The 18,431-nt window shown below is 41.8% G+C and overlaps 1 protein-coding gene across 4 annotated transcripts in view; it reads right to left on the bottom strand.

Annotated features, from left to right (window-relative positions):
- Nucleotides 1–18,431, bottom strand: part of AK8 (adenylate kinase 8) — a 77,512-nt gene that overhangs the window by 9,158 nt on the left and 49,923 nt on the right. For all 4 annotated transcript variants that reach the window (XM_056505108.1, XM_056505111.1, XM_056505109.1 and 1 more), the window contains one exon: nucleotides 18,070–18,211. In XM_056505108.1, coding sequence (XP_056361083.1) covers nucleotides 18,070–18,211 — 142 coding nt within the window. The remainder of the gene's footprint in view (nucleotides 1–18,069; nucleotides 18,212–18,431) is intronic.

Genomic DNA, 18,431 nt, shown 5'->3' with positions numbered 1-18,431 from the left:
GGATTTTACAAGTACAAAGGAGTAGGATGACAGCTTTGGTCAGGGTACAAAAATTATCAGCACTGCAAAAAGGTCTTTTCCTTGGGTAGCACCACTGAGTGATCACAACAATATAACAAAGCAAGTTAGTGGTCCAACCTGACAGGTACAGGGAGGTTCAGATTTGATTCCAAGTATCTAATACCAGATAAAACCCTGACCATTTCATCTTTGCTGACTTCCCAGCCAGAGATACTGACTTGGGTCAATTCCCCATAAGAACCTCCCCTTCCCTATGGCATAAAGACACCTTGAACCTGAAACCTTGGCTAAGTCTCTTCTCCAGAACCATGGCCCAGGCACAGGATGCCAGGCACATTCTGCATCCCCAGTCCCCCTCCTAAAAATTAAAACTGGTTACACAGATCCCATCTACCTTCTCCCAAGGTTTGTTCAGGGTTCAGTGCAGCTCTCACCAGGTGTTTGTCCATGGCTAACCAGACTACAAAGGCTTTGCTGAGGCTGCACCCCTGACTCAACATGAATCACAGTTTATTCCCTACCCTAAATACTCCTGCATGCCTCTGCAAGGGATAAAATGATCCTTATCTCTTATTTATGGAAGGAGCTGTTGGGAGTTTTCATTCACTGATTTCTTTCAAACTCTGGGATATCTTCTGATGAAAGATGCTTGATTCTATTTTGGGAAGTAATTTCACCCTCTAGGTTTCAACCATAAGGGAAAATACACTGCATAAACACTAAAACACAGGTTAATCAGCACAAGTATTTTACTCAGTGAGCTCTTACAATGATTCATGGCATGACAAGCTATTTCCAGACCCTGGATCTTTTCAAATGGATGCATTTCTGTCAAATGACTACAAAAGGCAGCTAAGTGGGGCACTATTCCCAGGACATGGCTGCTGGCCAGGGGAGTGAGATGCACAACACCCTTCGTGGCTGCAGATGTTCCTTCCCCTCTCCAGCAGTGCAGAGTTCTGACTCTCTGAGATGTTTTCCACCTCCCAGCTGGATGAGCTGGGCTCCAGCAGCCCAGACAGCCGAGGTGACAGTGTCCCACCCCACCAGCCTGGGGGCTCAGTGGTGTCCCAGCAGGTGCCACACCAGCTCACACAGGGGCAACAGAACCAGCTCTGGAGCTGGGATAAAGCAAAGCAGCTCCATGGATTCACAGCAGAAAGGAACCCCAGGCCTTTGGGCAGCCAGAGCCCTTCTGTGGTCTGCAGGACTTGGGGCTGTGCAAACATTACAGAGCACAGTGAAAGGCACACAGAGAGAGCAAATGTGCTCCTAGGAGTGGCTTCAATGCATTTTTAAAGCTTCTTTTGAGGAGGCAACATTAACTCTTTCTGTGTGTAATAAGTGGCTTGGATGCATTAATACCTGCATTCAAAACTGCTTTACATTTCTCCCCTCATTTCTATTCTTTGCCTCCTCCTTACTCTCAGCTGTTATTCCAGCATCTTTGCATTCCCCCTGGAGTTCATTCCAGCGGTGCTTTATGAATCACAGAATAAGATGGCAGCCAGCAGTGCTTCAGAGAAGTGTGCCTGGCACGATTCCTGCCCTGCACAAGGTTAATCAAACCCCTTCTCAGACAATCCACAGCCTCTGCAGCCCCAGAGGCCCGAGGTCAGGAGCCTGAACCCTCTCCCCCAAATGCAGGTGTGTTTCCTCAGATCCCTGCAACCCTGCCCTGCAATAATTAGATTCTGCAAAGCAAATCTGGAGTGGAGCAACAACTCCAGGGTTAAGCACCAGCAAACTCATCTCAGGACTGATGCCTTTGCTACCTGTCTGCAGCCTGGCACCAGCACCTCCTGCTCCTAACAAGGAAACCTATCTTTTTCTTCCTTATTAAACAAACTGGATCAAATTTAGAGTAAATGATGCTTAACCCCCACCCCCAACATTTAAACACTAACTTTTGTTGTTGCTAAGATATTTGGTATGTAAAAATAAATAAAAGAACTGATGCTGAAAAAGTGTCTGATTTGGGGGCAAGGGGAGGGAATAAAAGAATGGATTATGATGTGTCATTTTATATATGTGTCAAATGAAACCAATTTCATAATAGGGAATAAAAATTCCCTGTTTAAATACTGTCAAATAAATCCTCAAATGTAATAGGGTTCACTTCTGGGGAAAGGAAAACTAAATCTGATTAAATATTAATGTGGCGTAGTATTAATTAAGAGAGAAAAAAGTCCATCAAGAGAACCCCAATATGTTTACTGTGTCCCCAGGAAGCTGGAAAATTTCACAATCAAGTGTGTAAATGTTCTAAAAAAGGGTCCTGAATATTTTATGAATATTTGTCATAAAACAGAAATAATAACCACTGTGCAGAGCTATTAGAATTAATATTTATGCTGCCCGCCATGAAATATTCATGGGGACAGAGAAAGGGGGGCCCGTAAGACAAGAATTAATTTACATTGGGCTTGGTTTACCCGCTGGCTTGATGTTTAAAGACGGCTTGACAAGGCTCCATATGAATCCGTCAGTCACTTGCAGCGGTAGGTGGGGTGAAGGCAGGAGGAGGCGGGGGGAGAGCGGGTCCAGGCTGCTGACAGCTCACAGATTGAGTTTCTGACAGCCCTTAAAAAATCTAAACGGCCCCCCACCTTTTTTTCCTTCTTCCATTGCCCAAGGCGCTCTGTACTGCCACCGTTCATCCGATCTCCCCTTCCATCTGCTGAAATTAAGGAATTAATGAGCGCTATACACTTTACAGCAGGCCCCAGGAATGTTTACTGGTGATTAAATTATAATGCAGCCGAGCTGTATAATTCATGAACCAATTAAAGGAAGTGTTAGTTGATTTGATGGGATGAGGACGTACAAAAAGCATTTAACTAATAGGGAACCGTGGGCTGCCGGGCGCTTTGGCTTTCTCGGATTACGTGGCTAATTGCTCTGCTTTATAGGGCTGTCACAGATAGCCATACATATTTCATTGTTCTCAAATACTTCAATTGTTTGCTTTCGTGTTGCTGCTGTAATATGTAGAAGCCCAGCCAAACTTCAGTGTAGTTAAAGCACTACTCTGCAAAAGCAGGTTGCTCTGGGAGGAGGGAGGGACGAGAGGGGCACGAGGAGAAGGCTGGCTGAAAAGGAGTAACTTAAAGCCTCAGAGTTAAATGTCACTCAGCAATTACATGATTAAAAGGTGCAACATATGATAGTCTTTTGTTTTACAACTTTTTGGACACTAATATTCTATGCTGACTTCACTGTGGAGAAAATATTGGTGTGCTGAGCTGCTTTTTGTATTTCTAATAGTGAGGAGTGAACAAGGAAGGTGGAGAGGAAAGTGTATTAAAAAAATCCAGCAAGGAAGAGCTAGATTGTTGTGGTTATCAAGAATCAAACATTGTGTTTGGATTTAGGTGGTTTGATATTCTAAAACACGCAGAGATGAAGGAGGTTGATTTCCCACCCAGGAGAACGCTCGGTGTCTAATTCAGAGAGCTGCTCATCCCAACAACTCCAGTTTGTTGCACAAGGAATGGGGGAATTTGCCATTCCTGCTGTTTCACAAAGCACTCCCCCACAGCTGACAGGCCACAGGGTTTGATGAAACAGATTCTCTGGATTTGAAGGGGCCTATCAGCCAAGTTACTCCTCAGCCAAAGCAGGCAGTGAAATCCCCAGCTCATTCCAGAGGTACTGCTGAAGGAATTAGGTACCATCACATAAACATCTCACACAGGCACTGTTTTGTGTTAGACCCTGGGATCTATTGAGTAAACAAGCTGAGTGAATATTGGATTTCTTCAGCTCAGTGATGAAGGCTGCAGACCTCCATGTGTCCCTGGCAAGGTGTTTTGTCACCCACCTGAGGGACTCTGTGGTAAATCCTGACCTGTCTAATTTGGAGTTTTCCATTCCAAAGTGCTGTACAAAGACCAGCTCAGCAACTTCCAAAATAAGTAATTATGTAAAGTTTCTAATCTGGTTCATCCCTTTCCTTGCACCTGCTCCTTTCAGGATTTGGGTTTGGAAAGCAATCCCTGTGCAGAGCGCTCCACCAAAAAATCAGGATGTCTCTGCAAGCCAGTGCAGGTGTTCAGCAGAGAGGCAAGAGACCTACATTCAGTGAATAGTTACTTTTTTTAAAAAAACCAAGAGAGGAAACCTAAGTGGCCCCAGAAAGAAGGAGCTGCACATCCCATCTCCCAGGGCAGCACTCAGATTAGCAGGCTTGGGGCAGTCTGGGTGGAAAAAAAATTGGGGTACTATAGAAAAAAGATTTATCATATAGCTTGACACTGATGTTAAAAGGCATGCAAATAAAAAAAAAACTTTAAATTATTCCCATTATTCGGAACTACCATATATTGATAGTTTGTCCCCAGTTTCTGGGTTAAGTGATGCAGAACTTTGGCTTAGTTTAACAGGTAGCTCTGAAATAAGGGAAAATGACACCAGTCACACAGCAGGAAAAACTTGTCATCAACCCACTGGGAGGCTGAGTAAAATGGAAATTGGATTGCCTGCTCTAGAACACAGAAAGGTTAAATTGCCTGGGAGATAAAGTTTATCCTAAACTCACCTAAGTGGGCAGTGCCTTGGCTGTGAAATCTGATTTTCCAGGTAATCATGGGGACAGTTCTACACACTACATGTGATCCTGGGGGTCTTTGAACTACCCATTGTAGGATTAAATACACCTGCAAATTGGTAAAATCCATTTCTGACATTCAGCACCTGGACAGCAACAGAGTGTTGGTTAATAACACTAAAAAAGTGTTTGTGGAGGCAAAGTGAGCTCAGGCTCTGTCCCAGGAACAGTGAGCAGCACTGTGGGCATTACGTGGGAGAAAAGCAGAGGTGAGAGCAGGCTCAGGAATCACTCTGTGCCAATGATTGCTAACAGGAAACGTCAGAACTTGGCAATGTCAAGGAATCAGAGGCACTGCAGAAAGTATTTTCTTTGTGTCTTTTGAAGTGCCCTGGATACAATCAATCATACAGAAAAAAAATCTCCTATATTTCGGTTCAATGTGGAAAGAGCTATTTGCATTTCAATATGTTCAACTTATCCTGCCAATAAAAACATGGAATCATGAAGAAGAGATCAGGCCACTGGAGTGAAAAACAAGAGATGACACCCTGCAGACCTTTCAGATAAAACAACTTCTTGTTTGTAACATTTCTGTTGACGTCCCAATATTTCTGAATGATTGGGTTTTCAAATGAGATCAGTCAGCATGCAAATAAGGAAACAGGATCAAGACATCTCCCATATCTGATTGGATAGAGAAATTATCAAAAGACCCTTTTTTCATATCAAATTTCCATCACAAAAGGTCAAACTTTCAAGTCCCATTACTTTTGCTAACTGCATTTCACTGTGCCTGCCAGCTCACTGCTGCTGCTGCTTTCAGAGGAAAAACAGAGAAGTAACAAACGATTCCATCTTCTCCTACATCTGTCACACAGGATGGACAAACATTTTTTAATCTTATTCAATTTTTTCCTAGAGCCCTAAAAAATCCTTGCAGCCAAAACATCCTTTCTAACCTGATTAGCTATTCCTAGGTTGCTTTTATTTTTCTTACAGGTGCTTTTCTTATTTTCTAGCCCACAGACTGACAGCACCAGCTGTGTTGCCAGAATGTTTTGTCCTACAATTTGGCCATTTAAAACACTTTTTGATGTGTGCTTTCCTAAAATATATGTCCCTGTGTTGTCTGGCTGGACTGCTGCCTAAATACACAAATAATGGATGTTCCAGAAATGGCCCAAGACTCAAAACACTCAGCTCACACAAACTCAGAGGAGCAGCTCAGCACCCCGAGGTGCCATCCACTGCTTTTCAGGTTTAAAGCTGAATTTTGAACAGCAGGGATAGCAAGTGAGGCAAGCACAAGAAAAATGAATTCATTAGTAAATTGGCAGGACTCGATGTATTCGTTGCTACTGGTCCCATAAAAATTCTCCCTCAACATCATTATCATTGCAACATATATAACCCATCAGACCAGTACCTAGAGGTTTCTGTTATTCTGATTTTCTCTGTTGTTCTTATTACTCAACAACTAAATGCTTCACAAAGCCATTTCCTACAGAAATATTTATGTTCCCAAATGTTTATTGGCCCCTCTATCATGATCAAGCTTTTATGAGCACTCTATACAGAACTCTGAATTAAATACATAATTCCTGCTCTATTGGATCTGTGTTTGTCTATTTTACACAGCCAGGCACTGTGGTGAACCACAGAACACCTTGCAGAAAATCTAATTTATATGGTAAAGATATTTCTATCCACACTGAATGTGTGGGCTGGTGATTACAGGAAGCTAATGAGGACGAGGAGGATGGAGGGTTTAAATTCCATTAAAGGCTTTTATTCATTGTGCTGGTTGTCCTGAACAACCTCCTCCAGTGATTTCTACACAACCACAGGCTCTGAACCATCACAGGCTGGAAGGAGATGGAGGAAACACAAATGCTTCTGACTTGCTCCATATCACATAGGTGACCACAGCAGCTCATGGAATAATGGGATGTATATACATGCAATACATGGAATAATCACCCCTCAATCCCCTGGGATCTGCTCTTCCTGGCAGCTCTGAGCCAGGACCACTGAACAGCTCAGACCAGGAGCTGCTCCCCCACATCACTTCCTTCATCTCTGATTTTTCATTTCTCTTCTCTTCTCCTGTTGACCACAAGTGCCTGTGGTGATTTGGCAATGTCTCTCTGTAGCAACTAACCTGAAATTCTGACCTCTCTACCAACATCAGCTCAGTGTTCTCAGCTCCTTGGTGCCCAACAAACACCAGATGCAGAATACAGAAACGTTTTGCATATAAATTCTTGGGAATGGCTGGAGCTGTGCCAGGAGAGGTTTAGGTGGGAATTAGGAAAAGGTTCTGCCCTGGAGGGTGGTGGGGCACTGACCAGGCTCTCCAGGAGTCAAGGAAACAACAAGGGACATGTTGGATTGTTGGGGTGTCAGTGCAGGGTCAGGAATTGGATTCCTTGATCCTTGTGAGTCCCTACCAGCTCAGGGTATTTTATGATTCTATGAAAATAACAGTGAATACATTTTATCTAGAAGTCTTTGCTCTTCACAAGTCTATTACTATTGACACACTAATCATCAGGCCACTTAAATGGATAAAAAGTCATTATCTGAAAGGTTAAAATCTGTAGTGTTCTCTTTTTTCCTGAGACATGTCTGGTCAAAGGAATTTTGAGGATGAGCTGAGGATTTCAGTCACTAGGTAAGGTCTGGAGCTCATGGGATTTAATAATAGGCTCTTCAGAGTAGATGAAGAAAGTATAAAAGATCTGCTGACTGGAAACTACATTTGACATTCAGATACATTCACAACTGAGGTGTGGGATTCTAATAATGAGTAACTGCATAGGAAGTTATTCACTCTTGGATTGATTGCAACTTTTAAACAGAGTGATTTTTCCTCCAAAAGATACTCTAGTTCAAACAAGACTCTGAATCTGTTGTGAATTACAATGTGTATGGAATTAATCAGACAGAATCTGATGTTTAACAAAAAAGAAAAAGATGGATTTTTCTTCTTAGAACTGTTTTAAATGAAGACTCCTGTTCCTTAAAAGGCCCAGCCACTATGCATAACTGTTTGTACCCAGAAATAAACTGAAGGAAAGAGCACTCACCTGCACTTCAGCTTGCACATACCAGGAAAATGTGAAAAGCTGAATGTTTATATTATTTCCCCACTAATACAACACAGAATCCTGTTTAACACCATAATGAAAAACACCTTTTACAAAATCAAATCCTCTGGTTCTTCCGGGGTCAAAGCTTCCAGGTTACCCAACAATTAAGAATTTTCCAAATGCACAGTTCAGACAACCACACAAACTCAGCAGCACAGACTTAGTGCATCTTGTAAGAATGAGGAATATTCACAAATATCAGCCCTTTGTAGAATGGTTTTTAAGGGCAGGGTGGAAACCAGAACAGGTTTTTGTGTTGACTTCCAGGAAAGAGCTTATACTGCCATTACCATAAATCACCCCAGAACATCCACAGTGATAGAGCACCTTTCATTAAAAAAAATACTGCAGCTTCCTTCAGAAGCACTGCCACTTGCCATTTCTTTGAGGTAATCAGATAGCTGTTAATTAATAAACCTGTCAGGTGAATCGTCCTGCTCTGGTCATCATTATCCATTCTGTAACAGAATCCTGCTCTCATCACTGCTATCCACCCCATAGCTTCCAGCTCAATTAACTTAATGCTATGCAAATGAGAGGCTCTCCTCATCATTAGCTTATAGCCCACAAATGTTAATAACATAATTGGGCCTTCAACAGGGTAATTAGACACGATTTCTTCCATTAGTCTTACAAGGCTAATTATTGTTGATAGGAGAGAGGGGACGAGTCCCAGTGCTGCATGCAAAGAGGGGCATCTGGTTAAAGCAAATATCGACAAAACATCAGCAAGGTAAAACAACAGTTGAGATCCAGAGCAGGGTCAGGTAGGGGTGGGGTGAAGGAAAACACCATCAGGAGAAACTCAGGAACCACAGGAGAAATTCTCTGCAAGAGAAAAACTAAACCCAAATATCCAGCCTGATGCTGGAGCTCTCCTGCCCTTAGCAGTGAAACAAGGTGATGATAATAAACCCAAGGAAGCCCCTCTCAAGCTTTTGCAGACAGGGCAGTTGGGAAGCTGTGCTGATCAAAATTCCCAGGTTTGAGATGCAAATGTGCAGCCACAGAGAAGACCTTAAGCACTGAATTCATTCCTCCATTTCCCAGGTCCAACCATAATGTCCAACCATTTCTCCTGCCATCACTGGGTTGACTGTGTTTGATCACACCAAAGATTTTTCTGAGCAACACCTACTTGCTGTAAGAACCAGAGGAAATGGTCTCAAGTTGAGCCAAAGGAAGTTTAGATAGAAAAAAAATCTTCATGGAAGAAGTGGTCAGGCATTGGAACTGTGGCGGAGTCACCATCCCTGGATGTGCTCAAAAACGTGTGGATGTGGCACTTGGGGATGTGGTTTAGTGGTGAACACCATGGTGGTGCTGGGTGGAAGGTTAGACTTGATGGTTTTAAAGATCTTTTCCAACCTTCAGGATTCTGTGATTCTAATTACAAAACTGGAGTACACTGAATTCTTTAATAATCACAAAGCAAAATACATGTCAGTAATTTATTCACAGAAAGTTAAAAACCTGGATTCAAGTGAAATGGACTGGCAGTAATATTTCTAACAAAAAACAAAATGGCAGCAAGTTTCCAAATTGAAATTACATTTTGGCTGGTGTGATGAAAGCTAAGGATTTGTTCCTGTGCCAGTTAAACCTGTGCATCCATGGAGGTTAGAAATGTACAACTGGAGACAGAGCTCTGTGAAAAACTGGACTTTTAAAAGGAGAAAGAAAACTTGACAAAAATATGGCAAGTTCTCCATACCCACCACAACTTAGCTTTGAAAAAAAAAATCAAACTGAAGAGTGCACAGGACTCAGGGGGTTGAGAAAACACATTATTGCTTCATTTTGTATCTGTTTAACTTTGGGGCACATTCACGGCCAACACGAATCATTTGAATTCACTGCAAGTATGTGAGGAGGAACCTTTTCTTTAGACTTGTCCTGCAAATCAGCTTCAATTATGTTCACAGAAGTAGCAGCTTTTACTAGAAGGTTAAATGAAACCATTACTCTTTTAACCTACTGTACCTTGACCTTTGGTCAGTCTCTCAGCAGAACAGGACTGTTCACTCAGTGAATATCAGACAGATATTAATCAGCATTCATGTCAAAAGAATGATAGGCCACAATCTTTTAAGAATTATTTTATCAAAGCATGGCTGTGCCCTACTGAGCTGAGAGATAAAGAACCTGTTAGGAAAGGGTAATGTTTAAAAGCCCCTGTGGAATAGACAAAAATCTTCCACAAAATGTTAAAGCATTCTGTAATATGGAATTTTGAAAGCACAATGGATTTAGGGACAGAAAATATGATCCTTGCAAAGCATAAAAGCCCTGGGTCACCTCTTACACCTGAGCCAAAGGAGGCCAATTGAAGTGATAGTGATTAATACATTTATGTGCCTGCAGGTGATCCAAGCCCATAGAATTGGATCCAGTGCATCTGTCAGACATCAGGGATCATCCCCACATCTTTCCTGCAGAATGAGCTATGGCAGGATCCAGTTCCCCTCTCTTAAATTGCCCTGCACTTACTAAATTTACTCACTAGAAAATTCTGAGCAAATGTCTTGTTCCAATGCAAACAGCAGTAAATCCACTGATGTTTTAATGAAGATTACACTTTCTAATCCTCGTGGTAATGACAAAGCAGTCTCCATTCAATATGCAATATTACTTGTCAGTTGTAATCACCAAAACTGTATTATATTTGCTACAGACTGATGCACTTGTCTTTCCAGATCTTCAGCCTGGAGAATCCAAGCAAAAGCAGCACAATGCCTGCTCTGCTGTGGGTTTTCTGCCTGGGCCAATTTTACTACATGAGCTCTGAGTAAAGCCTTACTCTGGGATTAGTCCCAGATCCAATGAGATCACTAAACCAGAGCACAGCTGGCACAATCCTGTCCATGTTTTTACTTCTGACATTCTGAATTCCAGTGATTGTGGAGTTCATAAACTCAGTTTTAACCTGTACAAGGTGGTCTTACTGCATTTATTCAAAAGAATATTCAGCCAAATTCAGCTACCACACCACTGAAGTAATCAGCAAGGTATTGACATGTTTGGAGATGCTGGACAACACTGGCCAGCCCTCCTTTCTCCTTGTGCTTCCCCAGCCACCAAATGTCTTCATTTACACTTCTCACACATGCAAAACTCTCCTCAGTTTTATCTACATGTGTCCTCTTACCAATGCAAATTAAATGCCTTGGTTAATCAAATAAAAATGCTGCCATATCTTTATATTTCAAGTTTTCCTCCCTCACTCATTTCTCAAAAGTTTTTCTGGTTCTAGTCAGATCTCAAAACCAGTGTCTTCATTACAAAAATGCTAAAAAACCAGCCTTGCATGTATATGGTTTTCCTTTGTGTGTTAACTACTGAGTTAATTAAGGTGAAATTTTGAAAATGACCATGAGGAAATAGTCAGAATTGACAAAGCACTAATACTTTACCCTGTGAGACCAATCAGCACTGCACACCATGAAATGCACTGCTGGTGCATGACTGCAGCCACAGCTTTTCCTACCTACCCATCCCAGCAGAATTGTTGGTTCAGGGGGATTCTGGGCCAGAGAGGCTCCAGAAGAGCTGCAGGAGGATCTCAGGCAGTGCCACAGCATCCCCAGCACCCCCAGCCCTGCTGGATCCCAGCCCAGAGGTCAGCCTGGGACACTGAGATGAACAGAGAGCAAACTGAGAGACCTGAAGGAGAGTTCAGAGAACCTCTGGAGATGCTCCAAAATAAAAATAAAAATAAATAAAAACTTCAGCCGAGAGAGGGCAGAGGGGAAAAGCTCAGAGTTAGACTTGGCTGCTCTGTAAATGATCACACTTTGGTTTCCTTGGCTGTTTCACTTCATTCCTTAAACAAAGTCCTGTTTTAGGTGAATGCCCTGAACAACCTTTGCTGATTTGTAGAAACTGGTATCACAAAGTTGTCATTGGACTGAGACACGACTGGATTGCTTTGTCTTGTCTAAAATTTGCCACCAGTGCCAAAGACATCAAAATTAGCCCAGACTCTGCTGCTTTTGCAGATTTTTCCCTCTCCAGCTTGGTGCTGAGCTCAGAAGAGCAGCCTTGATGTTGGTGGCAACTTCCAAGAGAAACAGTTCCAATGTAAGGGCAACCAGGATAGAAAGTTTCTTCAGTTTTCCTAATGTTTCATCACTTGTGAGAGATAGTTACTGCAGGAAAATCTCCCTCCTTTCAGCAGTAAAAGGAATGAAAGGGTTGTGCATGTGGTGTTGAGTCCTTAAAAAGAACAATAAAAATAAAAGTACTGACTTAGAAGTAGAAGCTTTTCTTCTCTCTCTTCCTGGAGACTTTGGAAGCTTGCTGAGATCAGAGCACTCCTTAATTGCTGCATCCAGGATTTCACCACACAAACTCCAGCCATCAAAAGGAGCTTGTATGAGATGAGGTAACTTCTAAAAATAATCCCTGCCTCCCACAACTGAAGCCAAATATACCTCCTATTCTTGTTGGAGCAGAATCAGCTTGTGACAGCAAATGCAGCATCCTACAGAAAGCCCATAGAAAGATTTAAAAACTGCATTTGATGTTTTGTTATTGCTGGCTCAAGATGCATATTAATGCTCCTCCCCAGGAGAGAAAGGCTCTTATGGGACCAATATAGGTCAGGCAGAATGTGCAGCAGAAGTGACATAATCTTTTTATTGTAATCATCCAATTTTCTATCTATTGGATTATTTAAGAGCAAGTGTTTCTATTCAGATTAGTGTTAGGAGGGAAGAGAGAGCACAGTCTGAGCAGGAGGAGGAGAATGGAGAATAAACATTTCCCACCAGTGGCTAAACCTCAGAAATCTGAACAAGGAGCTGCTTCCACTGGGTTTGTGTGGACAAAAAAATGAGGGTGAGATTCTGCACTATATGTAAGCCCTGGGAATGCTGAACAAAACCATCCTGCCAGAGGGACACTGAGGGAATGGGAGATTCCCCAGATATATCTTGCCCATTACTCCATCACCAGTGGTGCCTTTGCACACAAAGGTAAATGACTTAATTACAATCTTGTTAATGAGCAGGATAAGTGCCCAAACACTTGCATCAAGAGATGAGACAATCACTGAGTTAGTTCTGAGTTAGATTAGAAATCACTGATCTTAGAAAAAGCTACAGGAGTAGAAACTGGATTAAACCAATCCCACTCACTGAGTGAAGCAGGTGAGGCTCAGGTGAGAGGAAGATTTGATAATTTTGCCCAGTAAAGACTGGGATTTTGGCTGGGGAACAGAAGCTGTGATTTTCCCCAGGGTGCTGAGGTCCCTCAGAGCAGGGCTGTGGGTCACACCCAGCGTGGGTAAGAGGGGCAGTGTCTCTGCTGGGGGACACAGATCAGGATTTCTCCCTAAACCACAATTTCCAGCAAGTTTCTATTCCCTAAGCTCATCCTAGAGCTCTGCAAGATCTGGCTCCTTTAGCCCCCACTGGCCCTTGGTTTGTTGTGGTGATGGAGGACAAGAGCCCAGCTGCGATGGGAGCACTGAAAAGGGAAAACAAACCCAAACAATTAGTGAAGACAAGAGTCACTAAAGCAGCAGCCACAGAATGGCTGGAAGAGAGAGCTGAGAAAAAAATGAGAATGATTGAAACAGAAAATTGTGCTGCCTATTACTTTTACTATTTTACAAATTAATCCAAATCCTTCATAGTTCACTTGGACTTTTCCTATAGTTTCTCTGACTCTGTGGTGCAGGCAAATTTTATTGCACTGATTTAGTCTCTTGATTACCACATCATTTTTCTGGATTTTTTTTGCCTGAAAATGAGGAAAAAATAAGATATAACATTTCTTCTTTGCTACTCATCAGATTTTTGTATGCCATCAACTAAAACCACATATATTATAAATATACAATATCCATCATTTAAATTAGGTCAAAGTTTTTTTAAATGCTCTGTAAGATTTTTCCACATCAGAATAATTCAATCACTATCATGTTTCCTTGATGCAACTATTTTGGGATTTATCTTGTTCCTTGATAGGGATTTAATTAAATAATTTACATGTAATTTCCAAATAAGTAACTGTTACAAAAGGCAGCAAAGAAATGAAAAGGCAAAAAGGAACTTGAAGGCAGCTGATCTTTAACAAAAATATTTCTGATATAAAAATGAATCTGAGGAATACATATTCAGTGATAAGTATTCCAGTCCATGTCTGGTAAACTCTCAGATAATGGCAGCATGGTGGGGTCACTGGGGTTCTATTAGCTCAATTAATGAGGAGTAAGATAAGGCTAACACCCAGCTCTTCAAACGGCTCAAAAATAGAGCTGATAGTAATGGAGTTATTAACCTTCACCAGCCATTGGATTCTGCTGCTGATTCAAACTCCATTTCCTAGTTCAGGCCTCCATTAATAGGCTGTTTATTATCCCTAATCCACATTGGGATCAGCTGCAGAAATATGAAAGCCCCATGTAAAGACCAAGTAGTTCAAATGGAAAAAAAATCTTTTTCCCCATTCTGATTTCTCCCTTTCCAACATATTCACAGGTTCTTCCTTAGAAATTAGGAACTTCATTATCCTAAACTGTTTGAATACATGTTCTCAGCAGCGTGGTGAAAAAGAAGCCTGAAATATATTATGTAAAAAGATGACATAATTGGGAACACAGCCACATCATTTTGAAGACCAAATAAAACCCTGCTGGAAATCTTGCACTGGAGAAGCTGTTGCTGTTTATTTTCTCTACTGGAAAAGAAACAACTTGAATTTTGGAAAAATGGGTATTAGAAATAAATGATGGATATATTGTTAGTTCAGTCCTTTGGCTCAGCTCTCCCCTGCCCAGCTTTGTCTATTCACTTGTATTATTTGTAATGTAATTAATCAACACTGAAAAGTAAAATAACTAACCCTGGATTTCAGATCAGATGGAAAACCAAGGAAATAATGGAGCAGGGGAAGTGGCAATCCCAGGACAGGCAGCAGCAGAGCCTGGCAATGGTGGGGAGGCTTGAGGAGAGCTCCAACACCAACCTGGCTCCAGCTTTAATACAGAAATCTTGAATTAAAGAGTCTCATTAGATTCTCTGCCGAGTTTGAACTCACTCAACTGAGATTTTCAACACTTTGTAAATTTTTGGTGTATTTTCAGTGCAAGAGACAATGTTTAGTAACCAGAGTCTACACACAGATGTTCTTCCAAAATCTATCCCAGTAACATCTGATAGAACATCAGCAATTCTGAGTAATGGAGTTAAGATCAAAATAAAAATGTTTATTATATCCACCTCCAGTACACAGTGCTGCCCTCAAATGCAGTTCTGGGTGTCCCACCTCAGGAAAAAAAAAAAAAGCTGGAATGCCCAATGAGGGAGAGAACAGGATGAATAAAAGAGTGAAATGACTACTAGGGAAAAAGAAAAATGGATAAACAGATCAAGGTTCTTTGTCTGGGAAAAAGGTGACTGAAGGGCAAATACAAGGGGCTTAGAAAATCAGGAGAGTTGGGAGACATGACCAGGGAATGTCTGTTACTGTTTTTCAAGAGAAGAAATGCACCTGAAAAAAATCATGAAGTATTTTGATATGGCACCCCAAAAAATGTGAAACTCCTTTCCACATGATTTGGTGGCCCAAAGCACAGTGTGAAAAAGAGACTAAAGTCAAGGAAAAGGAGTGAATAGAAGTTTTCCAGATTTCTCTGGCTCAGGGAATCCTTAAATTTCTGATTGCCTTAAACTGGCATGGGCCCAGCAGAGGAATGGTCAGGAACCAGCTGGAGTTGACAGCCAGAGATTCACAACACAGCCCTGCTGCTGCTGAATCTTATTTTAACTCTAAGTTTGGGAGAGAGCAAAAAAGATAAAAAAATACTTTGGTGGATATTACATCGAGTTTTCAGCAGAACCATCCATGGTTATATTATACATTTCTTTTTGCTGCTTAAGCACCAATTAAAAAAGCTAAACCACTCATTTACACTCATTTGGGTGAGGAACTGAAGTCAGAGCTTCAGAAGCCACCCTGAGACTGTGGATTCCCACTCAGGTCGGGCACTGAGGGGTTAATGGTGTCTTTCAGTCCCCAGTTGAGAGCCCATTAACAGACTCAGCTCCTCATTTGCCCTAAAGGCTGCCCCAGTTCAATGCCAGGAGGATCCTGTCCACTTAGGCAGGAGCTGCTTCACAGGGGGAACACAGAGAGCAGCTCTGGGCTCTCTGGCAGACAGGCTTTGCACAAACCCTCACTCGACTGCAAATCCTAATTTAAAGAAACCCCCTACGTTTTCAGTGAAAATTGAATTATTTTCCTTTTTGTTCCAGAGCAGTTCTTTGGATGAGGTAGCTGATGCTGTAGGAGGGTTTTTTTTTTTATTATTACATTTTAACAAACTTTATAGCCCATTTTGTTTGTTTTCAAATAACTTTATTTTCCTTCTTTTCTACCATCAATTACTAGGTTTGTTTTTCTTTCTATAAGATGGAGGAGTCAGGAGACTGATCCTGCTCAATGCTGTATAATTTAGTATTATGTGTGGGAGCTTTATGAGGTGGGAGTCAGATAAAACATAGTATTTGAACACTAACCATTTATTAGCTCTAAGGAATAGATTTGTGACTTGACAAGCAGACAATAACTCTGTGTTCTGATCAGCCAAAGAGGTCTACTCTGAGTTCAAAAACCAGAGTAACATTCTCTTTCACAAATAATTTTGTTTACTGATGTGACTAGATTTTAATAATAAACTTGATATATATGTAAATTTATTTTAATCTAATTTCATCAACAGAGCCCTCCTAAAAATGAGACTTTGTAGATTGTTCTGTGTCTGATTTATAGATTTCTGCATCCTATTCCCAGATTGATTTCAAGGCTATAATTCTATCAGGTTTTTCTCCTGATGTCAGAAACACCACCTCTGCAGATAGTGTTTTATAACTAGCATCACAACTGAAACTGAATTACTGCCCTGCTATCCTGTGCTGCAATGTGTCCTTTTGTTTATAATCACCCTCCCTCCCTTCCATCCCTACCACTTCAGCTTCATGGAAAATATCAGCTCTGAGATCAATCAGGGAGCTCCACGTCTATTTCTGTCCCTCACTTCAACCCCTGGATAAAACAGGGAGCAAATTCTAAACTCAGATGTGAATGTGCAGAGCTCTTTAGAGCTGAGCAAATGGATCAGTGCTGAATTTCCACACATCCAATTCTATAATGAGCTGCTCTTCCTCCCTTGATGAGGTCTCACTCCTGTGAAGGAGCAGGCAGGGCACACTCGAGTATTCACACTGATCTCAGGGACTCAGAGGTGTTCAGGGATTCAGCACCTTCCTTCTAAATGCACAAGAAGAATAATCTGTGGGAATCATGTTTAACTGAGTCCAGCACAAGGTTTGAGGTTCTTTCTCCATTTTTTTCATGCAATGGATTCCTGCTTAAGATGCACATCATTTTATTTTGGATAAATAAAGTTACTGCTGCTTTCACACACTTCCCTTTTCAAACCTTGATGGATGACTGGCACTCCCCTCTGTTTTCTCTCCAACTCAACCTCAATCTTTTCCATCCTTCTCCTATCCCTGGAAGGAATCCAGGGCAATCACACAGGACACACAGGAAGAGTAACTTTGCCAAATTAAACACTGATGTGGGCAATGCACCTCTCCTACCACTGCTTTTTAGATAAGAACACCTTCCTTGGAAGCAGAAAGATCACAAATTTCCAATGTTTTTCCTTTGGAATGGCCACTGTGCCAGCCAGTGGGATGGGCAGAACCAGGAAGGCTGGGGAGGGAATGGAAAAGACTCTCAGCTCTGATGAGTGCACCAGCACTTTAAATCCTCACCACCTTTGGACCAGCTGTGAAAAGTAACTCTATTTTATTTGCTTGGCACTCGTAACAGTTCTCTTTGGATGCTGATGTCTCTCATATTACATTTCTGAACATTCATTATAGCTCAAATAAAATGTAATTCTCATGTTGTTTTTAATTATTTCACAAAACCCGAAAGTCTCATAATGAGCTCCTTGCAATACCAATATATTTCCATGGTATTATGTCAATGCTGAAGAAAGAAGATGTAGATCCCCCCTCCTGCTGCAAGTAAAATACATCTCCTCATATAATCCAAACTTTAATCCATTTCTTATGGTTTGGCTTTAGAGGCAACTCAAACAAATAACCAGAACAACAAACCTCTTCTCTCTCCCACAGTCTGGCCATCTGGAGCATTTGTCAGGCCAGGGCTCTATTTCCTACTCTCCAGGAGCAAGGACCCCTTTCCTTGCTAAGGAAGCAAAAACTAAGATGCAACAACAAAGGATGTCAATAAAGATCTGGATCTTTCCACAAACACATTCTTCATATCTACAGTACTGTGATGGCTGGATTTCTCCCTTACCTGTTGGGATTAATCTGTGCTTGCTGCAGCTGCTCTCCCTGCTGGACATCCCTGGGGAAGCCAGAGAGCACCCAGCCATTGGTCAGGCAGTCCAGGGCGCTCAGGCGTTCTGTCAGCAGCTTCAGGACAAGGTCGTCTGGCACTGCAGAGGAGGAAAAAGGTGACATTTATTCTGTGTGCTGAGTCTGCAGCAAAGGGAGATGCTCACAAGTCCTTCTGGAACCAAACCAAACAGTTATTCCCATTTATTGCCATTGGGCATCGTTGGCTTCTGCATATTTACTGTCATGGAACCCCCAAACTCACAAGGAACTGTAGGACCAAAGCAAAGGATTTGGTAAAACCTGGTGCCCACATAATTT

Source organism: Oenanthe melanoleuca, chromosome 17 (assembly GCF_029582105.1).
Source record: "Oenanthe melanoleuca isolate GR-GAL-2019-014 chromosome 17, OMel1.0, whole genome shotgun sequence".
In the NCBI taxonomy this organism is placed as follows: Eukaryota; Metazoa; Chordata; class Aves; order Passeriformes; family Muscicapidae; genus Oenanthe; species Oenanthe melanoleuca.
This window is presented reverse-complemented; position numbering and strand designations above follow the sequence as displayed.